Source organism: Eubalaena glacialis, chromosome 15, assembly GCF_028564815.1.
Source record: "Eubalaena glacialis isolate mEubGla1 chromosome 15, mEubGla1.1.hap2.+ XY, whole genome shotgun sequence".
Taxonomy (NCBI): Eukaryota; Metazoa; Chordata; class Mammalia; order Artiodactyla; family Balaenidae; genus Eubalaena; species Eubalaena glacialis.
The window spans coordinates 84,208,371-84,229,212 of NC_083730.1; the positions used below are offsets into that span (position 1 = coordinate 84,208,371).

Sequence of the window (20,842 nt, forward strand, 5' to 3'; positions counted from 1 at the left end):
AGGTTGCAAAGATAGTGCAAAGAATTCCCGTATACCTTTCACCTGTTTTCCCTCATTGTAAATAGTTGGATATTTTTAGTCGTTTGTGTGGGGGGATTGGGGGGTAAAATCTATGTAACGTAGATTCTGCCGTTTTAAGTATGCAGCTCACAGTGTTGTGCAGCTATGACCACTGTATGGTTCCAGAATTTTTCATCACCCACCCCAAAAGAAACTCTTCAGCAAAGGTGTTTTTTAACTGCTGGGAAAACAACACTACATTAATAGAAATACAAATCAAAAATTCTCCTATACTTTCAGCACCCTAACAAATTGAACTGTTCCAAAGAATTTAAAAGTTAAAACTGGAAGTTTTCTTTCACCCCCAAATCCTGCTATCTAGAGGTAACCATTATTAATGGTACCAGTGAATATTTGTTGGTCTAGATCTTTTGCTGTACCTGTGTAAACCTCTCACATACATCTTTTTTCTACAAAACTTGAATAATATTAGGTATTCTATTTGGTAAAATATTCTGTTTTGGAGTTTTTGTTTTGTTTTTTTTTGTACTGGCACATCTAGATCTATTCTGATCTTTGTAACATCATATGAAGGTCCCATAATAATTTTAACCAGTTCCCCTTGATGGACATGTAAGTTGTTTCAAGTCTCACACTACTATAAACAATGTTGCAATAAGCATCTTTCTGCATTTGTCATTTAGTGCAGTCCTGAGTATATTTGCTTTATAGGATAAATTCCTGGAAGTAGAATAGCTATGTGAAAGGGCAGGTGAAATTTTGATTTTCATAGATGGTGTCAAGTTGACTTCCAAGGAGTTTGTGCCAGTTCACACTCCAGTACCAGCGTGTGGGAGTACCCCCTTTTCCCACATCTGAGCTCTTTGGCATTCTGATACATAAAAATGTATCTCAAGTGGTGTTTTAATTTGTCATTCTTTACTTGTGAGTAAGATTGAGCATCAGTAAGGCACTCCCTATTCTTGAAAACTCTTCTCCAGCAAATGCAGTGAGATCAGAGTACTTGACTCTTTAAGAATGTCACTTTTCCTCATAACTTCTTTATCACAGCTATCATCTCTTAAGCCACCCATGTAAACAAAACAGAGAAGCAGTAGAAGTTTTACCATGAATCACAGAATAGTTTCTGCTATTGAAAATTTTCTGATCCTTAAAAAAAAAAAAAAATTGTCCTGAGGCTACACTTGACTTAACTAGAGCAAAATTCTTGTTTTAGGTAGCTGTTGCAGTGGCAGCAAACCAGTCCCCCTGGCCATGGGAGGGAGGGGTCTGCCCTAAATGGCTTCTGAGGTCATGGCTCCTCTGTTCAATCCCAGAGCAGAAAGGGGACTGTGTCAGCAAATGAAAAACGTGCTTTGTCTTCCTTTGTTTTGTAAAAGGTGCACTCAGCTAAACACGAAAGTGGCCAAACTCACCACAGAGCTCAAAGAGGAGCAGGAAATGAACAAGTGTTTGCGAGCCAACCAAGTCCTCCTGCAGAACAAGCTGAAGGAAGAGGAGAGGGTGTTAAAGGAGACCTGCGACCAGAAGGACCTGCAGATCACTGAGATCCAGGAGCAGCTGCGGGACGTCATGTTCTACCTGGAGACGCAGCAGAAGATCAACCACCTGCCCGCTGAGACCCGGCAGGAAATCCAGGAGGGACAGATCAACATTGCCATGGCCTCGGCCTCAAGCCCCCCGTCTTCGGGGGGCAGCGGGAAGCTGTCCTCCAGGAAGGGCCGCAGCAAGAGGGGCAAGTGACCTTCAGAGAAACACAAGTCCTTGAGACTGTTTTCCCTGGCACAGCAAGGGTGTGCTGGGGCCTTCAGCTAAATGTGAGGGTGGACCCTGAATAAGTATAAGTGAGGATCAAGCCTCAGTTGTTCGGATCTTTCATTTGCTAGCGCTAGCGTGTGGTGTAACGAACGTTAGAGGGCTGACAGCTAGTAGAGCTGAGGGAAACGGGCAGTGTTTTCAAAGGTGGCTGCTTTTTTCAACCGTAATAGTTCACTGACCTCAGACGTTCTAATGACCATTTTGCCTTCCTACTTGATAGATGCCCCAACTCTGCTGTGCATTTTTCTGTTGTATTTATTGAGTTGGTGTATTAGACATTCAGTTCTGGAGTCACTTTAAGAGGTCGAATTTTTTTTGTGTCCCCTCAAAGGTAACTATCCTTAAAGCACCAAACCTGCCTGAGGTCATAGCAGCTGCTTGAGAGAGAGGTTCTCCATGGCCACTGAGGATTTATGAAAATTCCCTAGCATTAGCATTGGCATCCCTCCCTGCCTCCAGGGAATTGAATAATTGGTCAAATGTTACATGAAAAGAGGCTGGGTCTGTAAACCTGGCACTGGCTTGTCACCAGCCGCCATCTCCTCTTGCTCCAGGCCTAGCCAGGAAAAACAAACAGCCCCGAGCAGACTGAGTGGACCCGGTGTAGGAAAAATGGTGATGTTCCCACTTTGTTTATTTTTGATGCCTCCACAGCTCATTATGTACCTCAGAGAAGGAGGCTAAATGTTTGCTCTGAGACTCCAATCTCAGAATGGATTTCCTAGCATCCAGCAAGAATAAGCAGGCAGATTTATCATCCATGTGAAAAGGCAGAGTGAGGCCTCTGACTGGCTGACTGTATTTTGCTGGGATCAGTATTTTCTGAGTGTTTACAAAGGATTGGGCTGCGTGTTCAGGTTGCGGCTAAAGGGAGCTTGGGCAGATTTTCAATTATGCCTTCAAGGTATATCCAAAAGGCTGCTGCTAAATCCAAAAATCAGAATTTTAACAGAGGCCCCTTTAAAACAGTCATGTAATGCTTGTGTGGGCCAACAGAGGGGCTGTGTACTTTTTTTCGAAACAGAAATGTCAAAAAAAAAAAATTCGTAATGTGTGGTAATTAAGCAAAATTAAAGTAAGACCCGTGTTGGAATTTTGCTTCCAAAAGAGGTAGCTGGGTAGGTTAACAAGACATAGTGTTAAATGATGGGTTTTCTTTCCTGTTTTTATAATTAGCCAAGGTTTTCAAATTATCACACTTCAGAATTGGTTCTTAGCCTACGATTAGGCCTCATCCTCTTTGACCTAAACATTTTGCACGTTATTTGTTCGCACACCAACTGTATCGCTAATCACCATCCACTTCTGTGGGATGTGCCGCAGCATTTCCCAAAGAACCTTCCCTGTAACTTTGCACCATGAATGTACTCAGACATTCTCAATTTCTTCTTAGGGCAAACCAACTCCGTAAGTCCCCCTTGCACTTATATATACAGATATCCTAAAGCAAGAGTGGGAATGGGAAGCTAACTTAATTCTCTTTCCTATAGAGATTCTATTTTATTTAAAATCTATTTTTACACTAGTTAGAATCCTGCTTTTTTTGGCCAAGTATTTGTCTTGCATGTCTGACCTTGCAGAAGCTGGGGTGGATCGCAGCATACTAATTAAGAGAATTAGAAGTAGTTGACAAAGCTTGCTTGCTCATTTCTCTATGATCACCTCCACCAAGCGGCCGTACCACCAGCTGGGAGAACAGAGATTTTCAGTATAGGTGGGATAAATGCTCTGAGAGGCTGTGCCCAGAGGAATGAGCAAATAGGCAAATGTTTCCAAACTTCTTGAAGGTTTAAAAAAATGTTCCAGAAAAAAATCTTGTCAAGCTATGTAAAGAAAATGTTTTTTTAAAACGGTCAACGAGTCATGTTTGAATTTGACAAAATTACATAAGGTAGAAGCTGTTAGTGTTTCCTACAGGATGGAAATGAACCACTTAACGTATCCATACTACCTTGAACAATGAAATTGCATTAAAATAACCAAACTTTGAAATGATTCTGCCCCGTGTGAAATCTGTGTCTCTCTGGTTGATATTTGCTTGGGAGCTTGTACCTGAATAATCTAAGAAAAAGTAGCTGAACCAGATACAGAATAGGGAAAATTCTCTGAATTTGGAAGCTTGAGTTAGGAGAAGACCCAGGCACACAATTCTTTTGCAAACCAAAAGCAGTCAATTTCTACACCTGAGACTTTTTTCCAGGCCCTACACCAAGCTGAGGTGGTTTTATTTTTGGAAACTCATAAATGTGACTTGTTAAGGATCCGCCATGTAAGAAAAAGCACTGAAGCAACTCCCCGCTCCCTGCTTGCGCAGTGAAGTTGTACTCATCAGAAGGGCTGAGAAAGTGATTTAAACAGTCAGCCAGTAGAATATGGAGAACTTGGCAAATCACAAATGAACAACCTTCTGTCATCACTTGGAAACCCCTCTCCTAGTGCAGTCGGGATACACAAGCTACAAATACTATCCATAAGATTTGGCTGCTCTGCACGATGCCACGTTGCTTGGGCTGGTGGCAGATTTTAGCTTGTTGTGATAAAGTCCATGGGCTTATCTAAAAATGGAAAGTCACTTTTAAAAGATTTGAGGAAAGCTATTTTGTTTTCTCCAGGATAAAGCTGATTTATGTCGTGGTCATTCTGCTGTGTTACTTCTTGGCAGTAGAAGGGAAATTTTTCAGGAATTTCTTAAGACCCAGCTCCTGCTCTTCCGTGGTGCTGGGGGACATCTCAACTACCCGGAGACCTGGCCAACACCTGAAGCAAGTTTAGGAAGGCACCAAGTGTTCACTGGCAGGCCTCTGCTGCTGGCCAGTCTTCATTCTTGCTCGTGAAAATTCCTGAAATGGGAGTCCTAGAATTCTGTGCAGTGGCTACACCAACAGATGTGGCTTTTAAAGTTAAAATTTTTAAATGACAGAGTGAAGTCGTAATAGGGAGAAAAGCCTTTCCCTTTAGGAACCCTGAGTTTTACCCCAGAGCCAAAGCCGAGTGTCTCCTCTGTGACGTGAAGTTGATTTCCTCACCGCAAATGCAGTATTGTGGTCAGCCTGCAGCATGCAAAAAACATTCTTTGCATTTGTGCATTAGGAGACTTCAGGGAAGTTATATAAGACTTATTTTTCACTTTTTTTGTGGGGGACGGGGAGTGTGGCCTCTTTATTCTGATTAATGTCACAACTCCTTTACATCCTCTTTGTATTTTTTAAAGGTAGTGGTAACCGTTTACCACTTGATGGTAACCCTTCTTCTTGCATCCCTGAAACTCACGTGCCCTCCCCGGAATGCTGTCATTTACGATAGCAGTTTCTATCAGACATGAATTTTGAAAGCTGTACTTCCAGAGGCCAAAACCATTTCAGCATCATTTTAGCTAGTATACTTTTCATGAACATCGAGTAGTCTCTCACTGTAATTCTGAAAGCTTACGAGAGCTCGAAAGGGGCTCTGCAGTTGGTTTTTAATCTGGATTTTGAATTCTTACTGCATTAAAGAAGCCCAGGAAGAGATGAACAATCTGTTGTTTTATACAGGATGACTGTGGTCTTTGGGGCCTAATATTGAACTGCTTCGGGTCAGAAGCTTCTCACTGGAATCAGCTGCAAAATGTGGTTTTGGTACTTGGCACGGAGCTGCGCTGGTGCGGATAACATTTGTTACTCCAAGGCTAATTACCAACCACACGACGTGAACTAAAGAAGCTTTGCTTCTTATCAGACCCTGTTCTAAATCCCCTGACCCAAAACTTTCAGATCCAGCCTCTCGAAGTAAATGCAGAGAAGTTTGTCCAGTAGGGAGTGGGGGGAGGGGTCCATCCAAGAGTGCAATCACCTGCAAGGTCTTGGACCATGAAGGTGTACGACACCCAGAATGAATCTACCCTAGTACTACACTATTGACGGTGCGATTCTTTTCAAAAGATCAAAGTGAGCCTATGGCACACTGAGCATAAATGTTGAATAGGAAAAACAGTTCTGACTTGGCCTCTCTGGAGATGTCTTTTGCCATCTTCTGCCTGGAAGAAGCAGCAAGTCCCAGACCAAACTTCCTTGTTCAGTTGTTTCCTCACTTAAAAAGAAAGAGCAACTGAGATCTCTCCAGCTGTATCGATTTTTGATTCTAAATTCTCAGTCCCTTGGTTATGGCCCGATGGGCCAAAAATTCAGACTTTCGCTAGAGGGCTGGGAGAAGGCGAGTGCCATTAAAAGAAGGAGGTGTTTCCACCACTTGAGAAACGTGCTTGTATCACTTTACATCATTACCATCGTGCTTCACACCAAAAGGCTGCGGCGCTAACTGAAAAAGAACGCAAACTAATTTCTGGGCAGAAGAACAAATCACGGAGAAAGACCTATAAGTGAAGAAGAAATGGAAAATATCAGAAGGAATCAGGAGAGTTGCTCGCTTGGAAACACTCCAGTGGAGAGTGAATTGGGACTTATTACACACAGCCAGCGGGTCCTCCAGCAGCATTTTCCAGGAACTATCTTTTGTGAAGGACCTAGCCCTCATCGTAGCTATGCCCACTCACATTCTGATGAGTTTATGCTCACTCGGAAACTATGAGCCCAAAACCGTTTGCCAAAGGGACTGCAACAGAAGAGCCACGTCACAACTCCCCCACCTGTCCCTGGGGAAACAAATGAAAAGCCTCCTTTCAAAACGCACACCTCAGGAAAACAGCCTTCGTTTCATTTGTTTCCAGGCTGCGCAAAATCAACACTGACTGGCTTTGATCCCAAACAGGGCCAACTGCGGACGCCGAGATTCTGCAGCCTCCGGCGCCCTCCCCCCAGCACATTCAACTTAAATTACGTGGGAACAGGCCCAGGCTGGGGGCTGCCGCCAGATTCTCCTGGCCCGGTTGAGGAGGCCCCGTGCTGTGGCCCAGAATCTTTCCTAAAAGTCTATACAGGATCTCTCGGTTGCTGCCAATGCTGCACTTTCTCTTTGGCGAGATTCCTGGCTCTGCTTGGCCACAGTCAGGCTAAAGCTCTCTCCTGTTCCTTTTTTTTCCTGTATGCCGGGATCTCCTCTCCCTACGGCCCCACTGTCCCTCACAGTTGTAAATAGGATGTTCTGCTGCTTTTCAGAACCAGAATAATCCCAGAAAGATAAGCCCCACTAAGCAGTGTCTCTCTTCTCCGTTAGCCCGCAGGAAAGGGCTGCCTTTTTGGTGAACTCTTAAAAACACTTTTCTTTCACCTTCTGAGAGAACATTCTTGTGGGAAGGGAGGTAACTGACGCCAGAGAACCCTGATTGGATTATTGTTTGCTTGTGTGAACCCAAGTAGACTAGAAAAAACCTAAAAGAACATCCCCTTGAGAGACCTCTTTTCCAGCCCTGGTTACCTCAAGTACACAATCCAGAGGGGCAGACCCCAGATCTCTGTTTTCTTTGGTAGGACCCAGAGCTGATAGAGTCACCTTGCTCTTGCCAAGAATTAGAAGCGGAAGCAAGTCCTGTCTTTGTTGAGGCGTTTGATTCCAAGGCAAGTTCGCATTTGTTGAATTCCAAACAACGTACCACACTACAGTTACTGCGTTGAGTGCTTTCCTTGTACTCAACACCAGTCTGTAAGGTAGGTAGAGGTATCCCATTTTACAAATCAGGAAACCAAGGCTCAGTGGGGGATATTTCAGCATTGACTTGAGGTCACATAGCTGAAACATGTGAAAAGGCAGCGCCCCATCTCAGCATTGTCTGACCCCAAAATCTGGTCTCCTCACCACTCCGCTCTGCTGTTCCCCTAACATTGGAACTTGGGAACAAAGGACACAGCCCCCAGTTCCTGTTTTGTGATCTCTTTGGGAAAAGAGCAGAGGACTGAGTTAAGATTACTTTTGTGTGAGGACAGCAGTTCTGCACGCCCACCCTCTGCAAGCCTTCCCCTCTCCTCATGGTACTTTGTGACTTCTCCCTGGCTCTCTCCCACTTTAGCAGGGCCTGAGCCAGAGCTGATAAAGAAGGAGGAAGAAAACAATGCCACTGCTTCCCCTGCTACACCCGAGGGCCGGCTTTGGGAAATTGCCTGTCGTGGCCCTTCATCCTGGGGGACTCGGGGTCCAGGCCACACCAAGCAAGTAAGCTGACATCTCAGTTCTTTTATATGGAGCTTCATGGGAGCCGAGGTGCTTCCCCAGCTGGAAAAGTTGCTTCTGGAACAAAACTATCTAGACCCTAAAGAGTCCTTTCTTTGAGCGTGTAGACTCAGTTACTACCCCCAAAGGCACAGTCAAACAGGCATAAACAGGCTAACTGGAAACTTTAGACTCTGGAGGGATCAGCTTAATTTGTGGCTTCAATTTATTACAGAATAAATAGGGGAAAGAGAAAGCCTAGAACAAGATTTTTATAAACTACTGAGGGATATTATACAGCAGTGTTAATTTGGCAGGTATAGACTGGTATATGTGTCTGTGCACAAATATTTCCAAGAGTTTTTTCTGTTTTGTTTTAATTGAAGTATAGTTGATTTACAATGTTGTGTTAATTTCTGGTGTACAGCAAAGTGATTCAGTTATACACATATATACATTTTTAAAATATCCTTTTCCATTATGTTTTTTTAAATAAATTTATTTATTTTATTTATTTATTTTTGGCTGTGTTGAGTCTTCATTGCTGCATGTGGGCTTTCTCTTGTTGTGGCGAGCGGGGGCTACTCTTCATCGTGATGCGCGGGCTTCTTATTGTGGTGGCTTCTCGTTGCAGAGCACGGGCTCTAGGTGCATGGGCTTCGGTAGTTGCAGCACATGGGCTCAGTAGTTGTGGCTCACAGGCTCTAGAGCACAGGCTCAGTAGTTGTGGTGCATGGGCTTAGTTGCTCCACAGCATGTGGGATCTTCCTGGACCAGGGATTGAACCCATGTCCCCTGCATTGGCAGGCAGATTCTTAACCACTGCGTCACGAAGCAAGTCCCTCCATTATGGTTTATCTCAGGATATTGAATATAGTTCCGTGTGCTATACAATAGGACCTTGTTTATCCATTCTATATTCTTATATTCTATAAGAGCTTTTTCTTTATTTCTTCTTTTATATTATCACAAGTCAAACTTAGTTTATTTATTTATTTATTTATTTTGGCTGTACCGGGTCTTAGTTGTGGCACGTGGGCTCCTTAGTTGCGGCACATGGGCTCCTTAGTTGTGGCATGTGAACTCTTAGTTGCAGCATGTATGTGGGATCTAGTTCCCTGACCAGGGATCAAACCTGGGCCCCCTGCATTGGGAGCGCAGAGTCTTACCCACTGGACCACCAGGGAAGTCCCCAAACTTAATTTATGATAGAGATTCAATACCAATTTTTGTTATGTAACTCACATCTCCACTTATTTCTACTTATCCTATTTACAATTATATATTCTAACTGCTGTACAACAATAGTAGGAGCTTTCTCTTTTAAAACACATGAGTAGGGGACTTCCCTGGTGGCGCAGTGGTTAAGAATCCGCCTGCCAATGCAGGGGACACGGGTTCGATCCCTGGTCCAGGAAGATCCCACATGTCGTGGAGCAACTAAGCCTGTGCGCCACAACTACTGAAGCCTGCGCACCTAGAGCCCGTGCTCCTCAATAAGAGAAACCACTGCAAGGAGAAGCCCGCACACCGCAATGAAGAGTAACCCTGCTCACCACAACTAGAGAAAGCCCGTGCGCAGCAACAAAATTTTAACTTGATCAGCAGGGCTTCCCTGGTGGCACAGTGGTTAAGAATCCACCTGCCAATGCAGGGGACATGGGTTTGAGCCCTGGTTCAGGAAGATCCCACATGCTGCGGAGCAACTAAGCCCGTGCACCACAGCTACTGAGCCTGCGCTCCAGAGCCCACGAGCCACAACTCCTGAAGCCCAGGAGCCTAGAGCCCATGCTCTGCAACAAGAGAAGCCACTGCAATGAGAAGCCTGCACACCGCAATGAAGAGTAGCCCCTGCTCACCACAACTAGAGAAAGCCCGTGCGCAGCAACAAAGACCCAACACAGCTAATAAATAAATAAATTAATTAATTAATTTTTAAAAAAATCTTTAAAAAAAATAATAACTTGATCACCTCTATAAAAACCTTATGTCAAACCAGGCTACATTTTGAGGTACTGGGGTTAGAATTTCAACATATGAGTTTGAAAGGGACACACTTCAACCCATAGCACGTGGTTTTGACTTGCCCAGCTTTTCCCACCTCTGCACATGCTGTTCTCACTGTGCAGAAGGCCCTCCCCACACCTTTGAAGGACTGGGACCATCCCTTTCTGTGCCTGTCCTCGGAGAGGCCATCCCCTACCCTTGCCTCCAGCTGGATAATGAGTGCTCCCGAGCTACCCTGGGCCCAGCCATTTGCTTTATTCTTTGTCTCAACTCTGTTTCCTTCATAACATGTAAGACAACCTGCCATAGTTTTATTTCTCTGTCTGTATATACATTTTTCCTGTCTCTTTCCAGTGACTGGAAACTCCCTGAAGCCAGGCTTCATGCTCTCTCCTCACTGTGCCCCTAGTTTTCTGGAGAAAATGACTGAATAAAAGTAAACTTTACCTCGTCACACCACAGAGCTAGAATCAGACCCCAGATCTCTCGCCTCCAAATTTCCATGGCCTCCCACATTCCCTGCCTAAGAAAGTCCCTTTCCAATTGAGCATTACTATGAAGTGAGCCTCCAAAGAAGCTGTTTTGCATAATCATTACAGATAAGTTATTAAGCATCTGTGCTACCTGGGTTCAAATCCCAGCTTCTCCCCTTACCAGCTGTGTGAACTCGGTTCAATTCCTTACCCTCTCTGTGCTTCAATTCCACCTCTGTAAAAGGCAGGTAGTAATAATACACACCTGTTAGGGCCAGTATGAAGATTGAGTTAAAGTCTGTAAAGTCCCTAGCGCGAGTTCAGTAAATGTCAGAAGAAACAGGAGATCTCTTGAGTCAATATTAACATTCAGGAAATAATATTATCTCCTTGAATATTCAGCTAGTGCTCTCTAAGTGCAAGGTGCTCTGGGGGACACAGACGAGCAGCACGGGGTCCCTGCCTTCAAGGAGCTCACTGTGGATGAGCAGAGATCTGGTAAGTAGGCCACCGAGCCTGAACAGGCGGTGTGGTGCAGAGCTTATGTGCATGGGCCTGGAGTTAGCCTGTCTGGGTTCAAATCCTAGCTCAGCTACTGTCTAGCTGTGTGATCTAGGGGAAGTTACTTGACATCTCTGAACAGTGATTTCATCCCCTGCAAAATGGATAATAGTGTCTGCCCCTTACATGACTTTTGGGAGGATTAAAGGAAGTAGGTCTTAGCTCAGTGGGCACTTTCTTTTTTTTCTTCTTTGGCTGCGTTGGGTCTTCGTTGCTGCGCGCGAGCTTTCTCTAGTTGCGGTGAGCAGGGGCTACTCTTTGTTTCGGTGCATGGGCTTCTCATTGCGGTGGCTTCTCTTGTTGCAGAGCGCAGGCCCTAGAGCGTGTGGGCTTCAGTAGTTGCAGTGTGTGGGTTCAGTAGTTGTGGCTCATGGGCTCTAGAGCACAGGCTCAGTAGTTGTGGCGCACAGGCTTAGTTGCTCCACGGCATGTGGGATCTTCCTGGACCAGGGATCGAACCTGTGTCTCTTGCACTGGCAGGCGGATTCTTAACCACTGCGCCACCAGGGAAGTTCTCAGTGGGCACTTTCTGCGGTCTCTGTGTTAGAGCTTTCCCCACCCCTATTCTCCTCCAGGCTGTGTTAGGGGGCCCCATCCCGCTCCCTGGTGGCCGGGCTAGACAGCATGCATTTTGGAGGTGGGGACCATTTTCCTTCATCTGCACAAGGCCTGGCCCAGAGAAGCCCCTCAACACAGGACTGTTGGGAGCAATGATTGAAGGAATGAATGAACAAAGGCCAGGCAGAGTAAACCCAAGCAGACTTCGCACAGCTGAAGGCAGGCACCGGGCATGTTCAGCCATATGATGCTGGCACCTAGCTCCTCCCCAGGAAGGTACAGTGCTTTAAGAATCCGGGACGGGCAATGAGAAGAATGCACAAAAATGCTGTGGGATTCAGAAGAGGGCAGGGTGACTGTGACTGGGCATGCCAGGAAAGTCTCTAGGGACAAGGCTGCAGTCGAGATGGACCTTGGAAGGACAGAGCCTGCTGGCCCGCCATGTGCCCTCTGTCTTTGGAGCCCTAAGGCAAGTGTGGAAAGTATTGCCTCGAGCAAATTCTGCCTGAGTTAGAGGATAGTGAGGATGCCTCCAGCTGCAAGTAATAGAATCCCAACTCAAAATGACTCATACAATAAGGGGATTGATTATTTCACAAAACAAGAATGGAGTTTGGTCAAGTTCTGGATTGGTTAAATGAGCAGCTCAACAACCTCACCAAAGACCTGGTACAGAAGCCCTCCCAAAGACTTTCCCCCACGTTCCATGAGGACGATCATGATTCACCTCCCAAGACTGGGGATGGGACTCACCAGCCCAGAAACTCAGAGAGGGTGAATATCTGGACAGCTGTGCTGCTCTCTTAGCAAAGAGGTGAATCATGATTGGTCATAGTTGATCATGTCAATCCTATTCCCCTGTGCAAGAGATTGCTCAGAGATGGTCATGTGACTTTATTTTGTCCAATGAGATGGAGAAGGAAGTCTGCTGGGGATTTCTGGAAAAGGTTTTACCCCCTGAAATGAAAAACACGAAAATGAGAAAGCTGTTTTTGCTCCTGCCCCCTTCCTTCCTTCTTTCCTTCCTTCCTTCTCAGAATGCCTCTAGGCATTGTGAGGATATGATGCTTGGTGTCACAGCAGCCACTTTGTGATCCAGAGGGACAATGTTGCTGACATGCTAAGGATGGCAGAGCAGAAAGAGAAAAAGAACCCGGGCTCCTGGCATGCAGGGAGAACCAAGCTTGGAATTACTTATCTCCAGACAACTAATATACGCAATAAATAAACCTTTATCATTTAAGTCCCATCAGTAGGGTGTTCTATTACTTACACCCTAAAGCATTTCTTTGTTTTTTTTCTTTCTTTCTTTTTCTTTTTTTTTGATGTGGACCATTTTTAAAGTCTTTATTGAATTTGTTATAATATTGCTTCTGTTTTATGTTTTGGTTTATTTGGCCATGAGACATGTGGGATCTTAGCTCTCTGACCAGGGATTGAACCCGCACCCCCTGCATTGGAAGGCAAAGTCCCAACCACTGGACCACCAGGGAAGTCCTAAAGCATTTCTAATTGATAGAGTCTCCAACTCTCTATCTAACCTTACTGCCCTCTACATACCACACATTCCTTCTTTGCTGGTAACAAATACATTTGGGGCTGCTGGTGACCATCTTCTCTCCCATGTGGGAAGAGACCACCCGAGAATAAAATCAATGCAGAAAAATGCAGAGGAGAGAGATAGAAAGGCGCCAATCCCTCATGTCATTGTCTGAGCTTCTGGATCCAGCTATGCCTGAAGTCAGACCTACTCCTGGACTTTGCAGTTACACAAGCCAATACATTCCATTCCCTTATTTATTTATTCTCTTAATCCAGGTTCTCTTGATTTTCTGTCACTGAAAGAGTCTTGATTAATATACTGTGCCCCAAAGTGCCACTTCAGGGCCTTCTCTCACATCACAGATCATCATAAAGTATTTGTAAAGGAGACGAACTCACTACTTTCCCTCCTCATTCCTGCTTCCCAGACTTTTGAATGCTACCTCTATCAGTATCATCAGTATCACTCCCTCAAGAGAGGGCAAGAGAGGTGAAAGGAGGAGACCCCTGGCACTTCAGGGCAGTGGGAAGGCACCATTGCTGGGTTTCCATAGCGCGCGGAGCATTACACCATGAATCCTTACAAAGGTAAAACCTGTATTTGTCAAGATTCATTCAGGCACAAGTGTCAGAAATCCAACCCCAACTGATAGAAGCAGAAAAGAGAATTGCTTAGCTCTTACCAAGGCCAACTTCAGGGGTGGAGCTGGCCTTCAGGACTGTTGTCCCACATCTACCATCTCACTAACTGCCCAGAGCTCTCTGACTGCTGGAGAGCTTCCTCCAGGTGGAGGGGGATGGGAGCCGCAGGCCCCTAGAGAGCCCCAGGCGCTGCTCACACGAGCTGGGGGGCTCCTTCTCTCTCCAGCCTCTATGGAAAATCCCAGGACTTCATTCTCTTTAGCCCGGTCTGGGCCACACACCCCTATCTGGGATGATCACTCTGGCTCTGACTGGCCAGGCCTATGCCATGTCCCAGAGCGCTGTGGCCTATAGGGCCACGTAACCACCTTGTGTGGGGAAGGGGAGTCCCCAGAGGAAGGATGGATGGGAGCTGTTATGCAAACAAGGGGGTCAGGAATGTCCACCGGGCAAGGTGACACAGCTGACATCCACCGTAAAGCCATCCCTCTACAAACTGGAACTTAAGAAATCTTAATGCATTTCACTAACAGTTGTTGGATTCAGCACATATTTTTTTGCACTCTATTAAATGCCACGAGATATGTGTTGGGAGCCTGGGGCAATAAAGATGATCAAACAAAAAAGTCCCTACTCTAAAGACTTCAAGTGATCAGATCAAGTGATCAAACAAGTGATCAGATAATGTAAACCAGCTACTGTGATTCACTGTCATAAAATGCTAGGCTCTGGGAACAGGAGAAAGGGTGTGCTTCATTCTACCTGGTTTGGGGGTTAAGGGAAGCTACGAAAGAGAAGTGCAATTTGAGCTAAGCCTTGAGGAAGTGCCTCGTGGATCCTGAGAGCGGCAGGGGATGCCCAGCTGCCTAGAGCAGCGGTGTCACATGTTTGAGTGACACGTAGGGTGATGGGCCCTCAAAGATGTCCACGGCCTAACCCTCTGAACCTGTGCAAATTACCTTATTTGCTAGGTACTGTTATCACCTCCATTTTATAGATAAGGAAACTGAGACAGAAAGAAAAGTGAGGACTTCCCTGGCGGTCCAGTGGTTAAGACTCTGTACTTCCAATGCAGGAGGCACGGGTTTGATCCCTGGTCGGGGAACTAAGATCCCACATGCCGCACGGTGTGACCAAAAAAAAAAGAAAAGAAAAAGAAAAGTGAGATAACTTGCCCATGATCACCCAGCTAGCAAAGAGTAGAACTGGCATTCAACCCAGGCAACCTAGACTTGGGAGTGAAGTGATGCTGGCCAGGAGGAAGGGTAATGCATGTGATCTTGGACATGCAGACCTGAAGGTTCTGCAGGACTTCTAGATGGACATGAATAGCAGGCAACTGATGGGATGGGTCCAGAGCTCAGAGCAGGAAAGATTGGGGGATTCATCATTGTACATGTTTGGCCAAGGCTATGGGTGTAAGAAAGAATACCTGGAAGAGAGTGTAGATGTAAGACGACGTGAAGGCTTAAGACAGAGCCTAGAGAACAATGGCAGTCGGGCAGGAGTGAAAGAAACAGAAAAAGAGCATCCTGAGAGGTCAGAGGAGGGCCAGTTGGGAAGATGTCCAGAAACCACTCTTATCAGGGGAACAGGAAATGGTGGTTAGTGGTTTAGTATGTAGGCAAGAGGCCAAGCAGGATAGGGACAGAAGGAAGGCCACTGCACTGGGTGTTGGGTCACTGATGGCCACTGCTGGAGCACTTTGAGCGGACTGGTGGGCTGGAAGCCTGGTTATCCAGGACTGAGGAGGGCGCGAAAAGTTGGGAAATGGAGCAGCCTGTGTAGACTAGAAGTTTGGCAGCAAAAGGAAGGAGAGTGATCTGTAGAAGCTCAGGGGAGACGCAATTGTTCTGTTGTATTTGTAGGTTGGAGGAGACTCGGACATGTTTATAGGGAGCAGTAAAAGATGTTGCTTTCACTTTCTCCTTCTTCTAAGCAGTTTTCCTTTGGGAAACTGTCTTTCCCCCGGTCCTTGATCTATAGCCTGCCCCTACTCTGGAAGTAGTCATGTGACTCAGGCCTGGCCAATTGGGACATTCTGACTCCCCAGCCACAGTGATAGGTTCATGAAACAACATGGGACGGTTCTGCCCAATGAGCGTTGGCCCCAGGACTTATTAAAAAATATTTATTGACTTATTTGGCTGCGCCGCGTCTCAGTTGCAGCACACAGGATCTTCGTTGCCTCGTGCAGGATCTTTTAGTTGCAGCATGCGGGCTCTTAGTTGCAGCATGTGGGCTCTAGTTCCATGACCAGGGATCAAACCCGGGTCCCCTGCATTGGGAGCGCCCACTGGACCATCAGGGAAGTCCTGGCCCCAGGACTTTTTTTTTTTTTTGGAATTTTTGAATTTTATTTTATTTTTTTTTTTACACAGCAGGTTCTTATTAGTTATCTATTGTATACATATTCATGTATATATGTCAATCCCAATCTCCCAATTCATCCCACCACCACCACCACCACCCCCGCCGCTTTCCCCCCTTGGTGTCCATACATTTGTTCTCTACATCTGTGTCTCTATTTCTGCCCTGCAAACCGCTTCATCTGTACCATTTTTCTAGGTTCCACATATATGCGTTAATATACGATATTTGTTTTTCTCTTTCTGATTACTTCACTCTGTATGACAGTCTCTAGATCCATCCACGTCTCTAAAAATGACCCAATTTCGTTCCTTTTCATGGCTGAGTAATATTCCATTGTATATATGTACCACATCTTCTTTATCCATTCGTCTGTCGATGGGCATTTAGGTTGCTTCCATGACCTGGCTATTGTAAATAGTGCTGCAATGAACAATGGGGTGCATGTGTCTTTTTGAATTATGGTTTTCTCTGGGTATATGCCCAGTAGTGGGATTGCTGGGTCATATGGTAATTCTATTTTTAGTTTTTTAAGGAACCTCCATGCTGTTCTCCATAGTGGCTGTATCAATTTACATTCCCACCAACAGTGCAAGAGGGTTCCCTTTTCTCCACACCCTCTCCAGCATTTATCGTTTGTAGATTTTCTGATGATGCCTATGCTAACTGGTGTGAGGTGATACCTCATTGTAGTTTTGATTTGCATTTCTCTAATAATTGGTGATGTTGAGCAGCTTTTCATGTGCTTCTTGGCCATCTGTAGGTCTTCTTTGGAGAAATGTCTATTTAGGTCTTCTGCCCATTTTTGGATTGGGTTGTTTGTTTTTTTAATATTGAGCTGCATGAACTGTTTATATATTTTCGAGATTTGTCTGAGGGTTGTCTTTTCGTCTTGTTTGTAGTTTCCTTTGCTTTGCAAAAGCTTTGAAGTTTCATTAGGTCCCATTTGTTTATTTTTGGTTTTATTTCCATTACTCTAGGAGGTGGATCAAAAAAGATCTTGCTGTGATTTATGTCAAAGAGTGTTCTTCCTATGTTTTCCTCTAAGAGTTTTATAGTGTCTGGTCTTACATTTAGGTCTCTAATCCATTTTGAGTTTATTTTTGTGTATGGTGTTAGGGAGCGTTCTAATTTCATTCTTTTACATGTAGCTGTCCAGTTTTCCCAGCACCACTTATTGAAGACACTGTCTTTTCTCCATTGTATATCCTTGCCTCCTTTGTCATAGATTAGTTGACCATAGGTGCGTGGGTTTATCTCTGGGCTTTCTATCCTGTTCCATTGATCTATATTTCTGTTTTTGTGCCAGTACCATATTGTCTTGATTACTGTAGCTTTGTAGTATAGTCTGAAGTCAGGGTGTCTGATTCCACCAGCTCCGTTTTTTTCCCTCAAGACTGCTTTGGCTATTTGGGGTCTTTTGTGTCTCCATATAAATTTTAAGATTTTTTTGTTCTAGTTCTGTAAAAAATGCCACTGGTAATTTGATAGGGACTGCATTGAATCTGTAGATTGCTTTGGGTAGTATTGTCATTTTCACAATATTGATTCTTCCAATCCAAGAACATGGTATATCTCTCCATCTGTGTCATCTTTGATTTCTTTCATCAGTGTCTTATAGTTTTCTGAGTACAGGTCTTTTACCCCCTTAGGTAGGTTTATTCCTAGGTATTTTATTCTTTTTGTTGCAATGGTGAATGGGATTGTTTCCTTAATTTCTCTTTCTGATTTTTCATTGTTAGTATATAGGAATGCAAGAGATTTCTGTGCATTAATTTTGTATCCTGCAACTTTACCAAATTCATTGATCAGCTCTAGTAGTTTTCTGGTGGCATCTTTAGGATTCTCTATGTATAGTATCATGTCATCTGCAAACAATGACAGTTTTACTTCTTCTTTTCCAATTTGTATTCCTTTTATTTCTTTTTCTTCTCTGATTGCCACTGCTAGGACTTCCAAAACTATGCTGAATAATAGTGGCGAGAGTGGACATCCCTGTCTTGTTCCTGATCTTAGAGGAAATGCTTTCAGTTTTTCACCATTGAGAATGATGTTGGCTGTGGGTTTGTCATATATGGTCTTTATTATGTTGAGGTAGGTTCCCTCTATGCCCACTTTCTGGAGAGTTTTTATCATAAATCGGTGTTGAATTTTGTCAAAAGCTTTTTCTGCATCTATTGAGATGATCATATGGTTTTTATTCTTCAATTTGTTAATATGGTGTATCACATTGGTTGATTTGCATATATTGACGAATCTTTGCATCCCTGGGATAAATCCCACTTGATCGTGGTGTATGATCCTTTTAATGTGTTGTTGGATTCTGTTTGCTAGTATTTTGTTGAGGATTTTTGCATCTATATTCATCAGTGATATTGGTCTGTAATTTTCTTTTTTTGTAGTATCCTTGTCTGGTTTTGGTATCAGGGTGATGGTGCCAGCCCCAGGACTTTTGATGGAATCTTGTCTTCTGGGACTGCCAAGCTGGTCAGAATGGAAGCCTGGGTCTTTAAGGGGCCATCTTTGCTACCATGGAAGGAGGACCTACCTGGAAATGAAGTCAACAAAGACGATAACAGAGCTGAGAAATAGAGAGGAACTTAAGTCCCAATGACATCGTTTGAGTCCCCAAGTCTAAAACATTCCTCAACCAGTTTGTGCTAGGGTTTTGTGCCACTTAAAAGAGAGAGTCCTGCCTTAAATAGGGAAGAGGGGTATGAGTTGTACTGGATAGGGGTGACACCTGTTCTCAAGCTCACATGTTTGTTGGCCTCATTTCCTCACTGGCTGTTGCAGGCGGCTTTGGCTCCTTGCCATGTGGGTATGTCCACAAGTTGTCTGAGTACCCTCATGACACAGCAGCTGGCTTTCCCCTGAGTGAGTTGTCTGAGGAAGAGACAACCCAAGATGGAAGCCACAGTCTTTTTAATAACCTAATCTAGGAAGTAACATACCATCACTTCCATCATATCCAATTTGTTTGAAGCTAGTCACTAAGTCCAACCCAGTCACAAGAGGAGTAGAATTAAGCTCTACTTCTTAAAGGGAGGCATATCGGAGAATCTGTGGGCATATTTTTTAAACCACCATACCACCGGTCAAGCTTTCCCCTAACATATCATTCATGAGATTTGGGTCACATGGTTATACTTGAATCAGTCACTGGTAAGGGGAATAGATTATTCTAAGATTAGTCACTTCTGGGGCTGGGGACAGCTTCCTGGAAGCGCAGAGCTGTGTGGGGGAAGGGAGATGCCTGAATGAAATCTGGGAGAAAGAAAAGAATAGATGCTGGTGAGGAACCAACAGTGAGTGTTGTAGGCAGTCTGCTGGGAGTGAGTAACTGTGATAGGGAAGATGTTTCAAAGAAAGAGGAGCTAAATTTAATACTTAATTAAGTCCCAGATTCTTTAGTAGTATATATTTACCAGAAGGAGAATAAGATGAATGGAGTTTCCTTTCTGACTTGGAACTCTGTTTTGTCCCCTCTGCCCTAGAAATTTTGTAATTTGTGTTCTCTACAGAGACACACTATCCTTTTTATCACTGGGTCGTTGCAAAAATGCTAACTATTTCATAATGAAAGTCAAGGTTATGCAAATTAAAGGATCTAACATGAAGCAAAGACAGGGTTTTTTTCTTTTAATTGAAGTGAAATTCACATAACATAAAGTTAACCATACTAAAGTGAACAGTTCAGAGGCATTTAGTACATTTACAATGTTGTGCAACTACCATCTCTGTCTAGTTCCAAACCATTTTCATCACCTCCAAAGGAAACCCCATACCCACTAGCTGTCACTCCCCAACCTCCCTTCCCCCAGCCCCTGACAACCACCAATCTGCTTTCCGCCTCTATGGATCTGCCTATTCTGTATATTTCTTACAAATGGAATCATATAATATGTGGCCTCTTTTTTTTTTTTGGCCGTGCTGAGTGGCTTGTGGGATCTTAGTTCCCTGAACAGGGATGGAACCCAGGCCCTCAGCAGTTAAAGCTAGGAGTCCTAACCACTGGACCGCAAGGGAATTCCCAATACGTGGCCTCTTGTGTCTCGATTCTTTCACATAGCATAATGTTTTGTTTTTTTTAAAGGAAGGTATTTTATTTATCTATCTATTTATTTATTTATTTATGGCTGTGTTGGGTCTTCGTTGCTGCGCGGGCTTTCTCTAGCTGTGTTGAGCGGGGGCTACTCTTCGTTGTGGTGCGTGGGCTTCTCATTGCGGTAGCTTCTCTTGAATTGTGGCTCAAGGGTTCTAGAGCGCAGGCTCAGTAGTTGTGGCGCACGGGCTTAGTTGCTCCGCGGCATGTGGGATCTTCCCGGACCAGGGATTGAACCCATGTCCCCTGTGTTGGCAGGCGGATTCTTAACCACCTCCCTGCGCCACCAGGGAAGCCCCGCATAATGTTTTTGAGGTTCATTCATGGTGGTATGTTTCAGAACTTCATTCTTTTTTATGATAGAATAATATTCCATGGTATGGAATGCTACATTTTGTTTATCCATTCACCCAATTATGAACATTTGAGATGTTTCCACATTTTGGTTTTTGTGAATAGTGCTGTTATGAACATGCATGTACATATATTACTCTGAATACCTGCTTTCAATTTCGGGGGTTTATACCTAGGAACGAAATTGTTGGGTCATATGGTACTTCTATGTTTAACTTTTTGAGGAACTGCCTAACTGTTTTCTAAAACATCTCCACCATTTTACATTCCCACCAGCCATGTACAAGGGTCCCAATTTCTCTACATCCTT

The 20,842-nt window shown here is 44.4% G+C and overlaps 1 protein-coding gene across 1 annotated transcript in view; it reads left to right on the forward strand.

The window, feature by feature from the left end:
- The window catches only part of BRAP (BRCA1 associated protein), a 31,319-nt gene extending 27,505 nt beyond the window's left edge, over nucleotides 1-3,814 (forward strand). Inside the window, exon 12 of the mRNA XM_061168956.1 lies at nucleotides 1,401-3,814. Coding sequence (XP_061024939.1) covers nucleotides 1,401-1,764 — 364 coding nt within the window. The 3' untranslated portion in view covers nucleotides 1,765-3,814. The remainder of the gene's footprint in view (nucleotides 1-1,400) is intronic.
- Nucleotides 3,815-20,842: the final 17,028 nt, after the last annotated feature.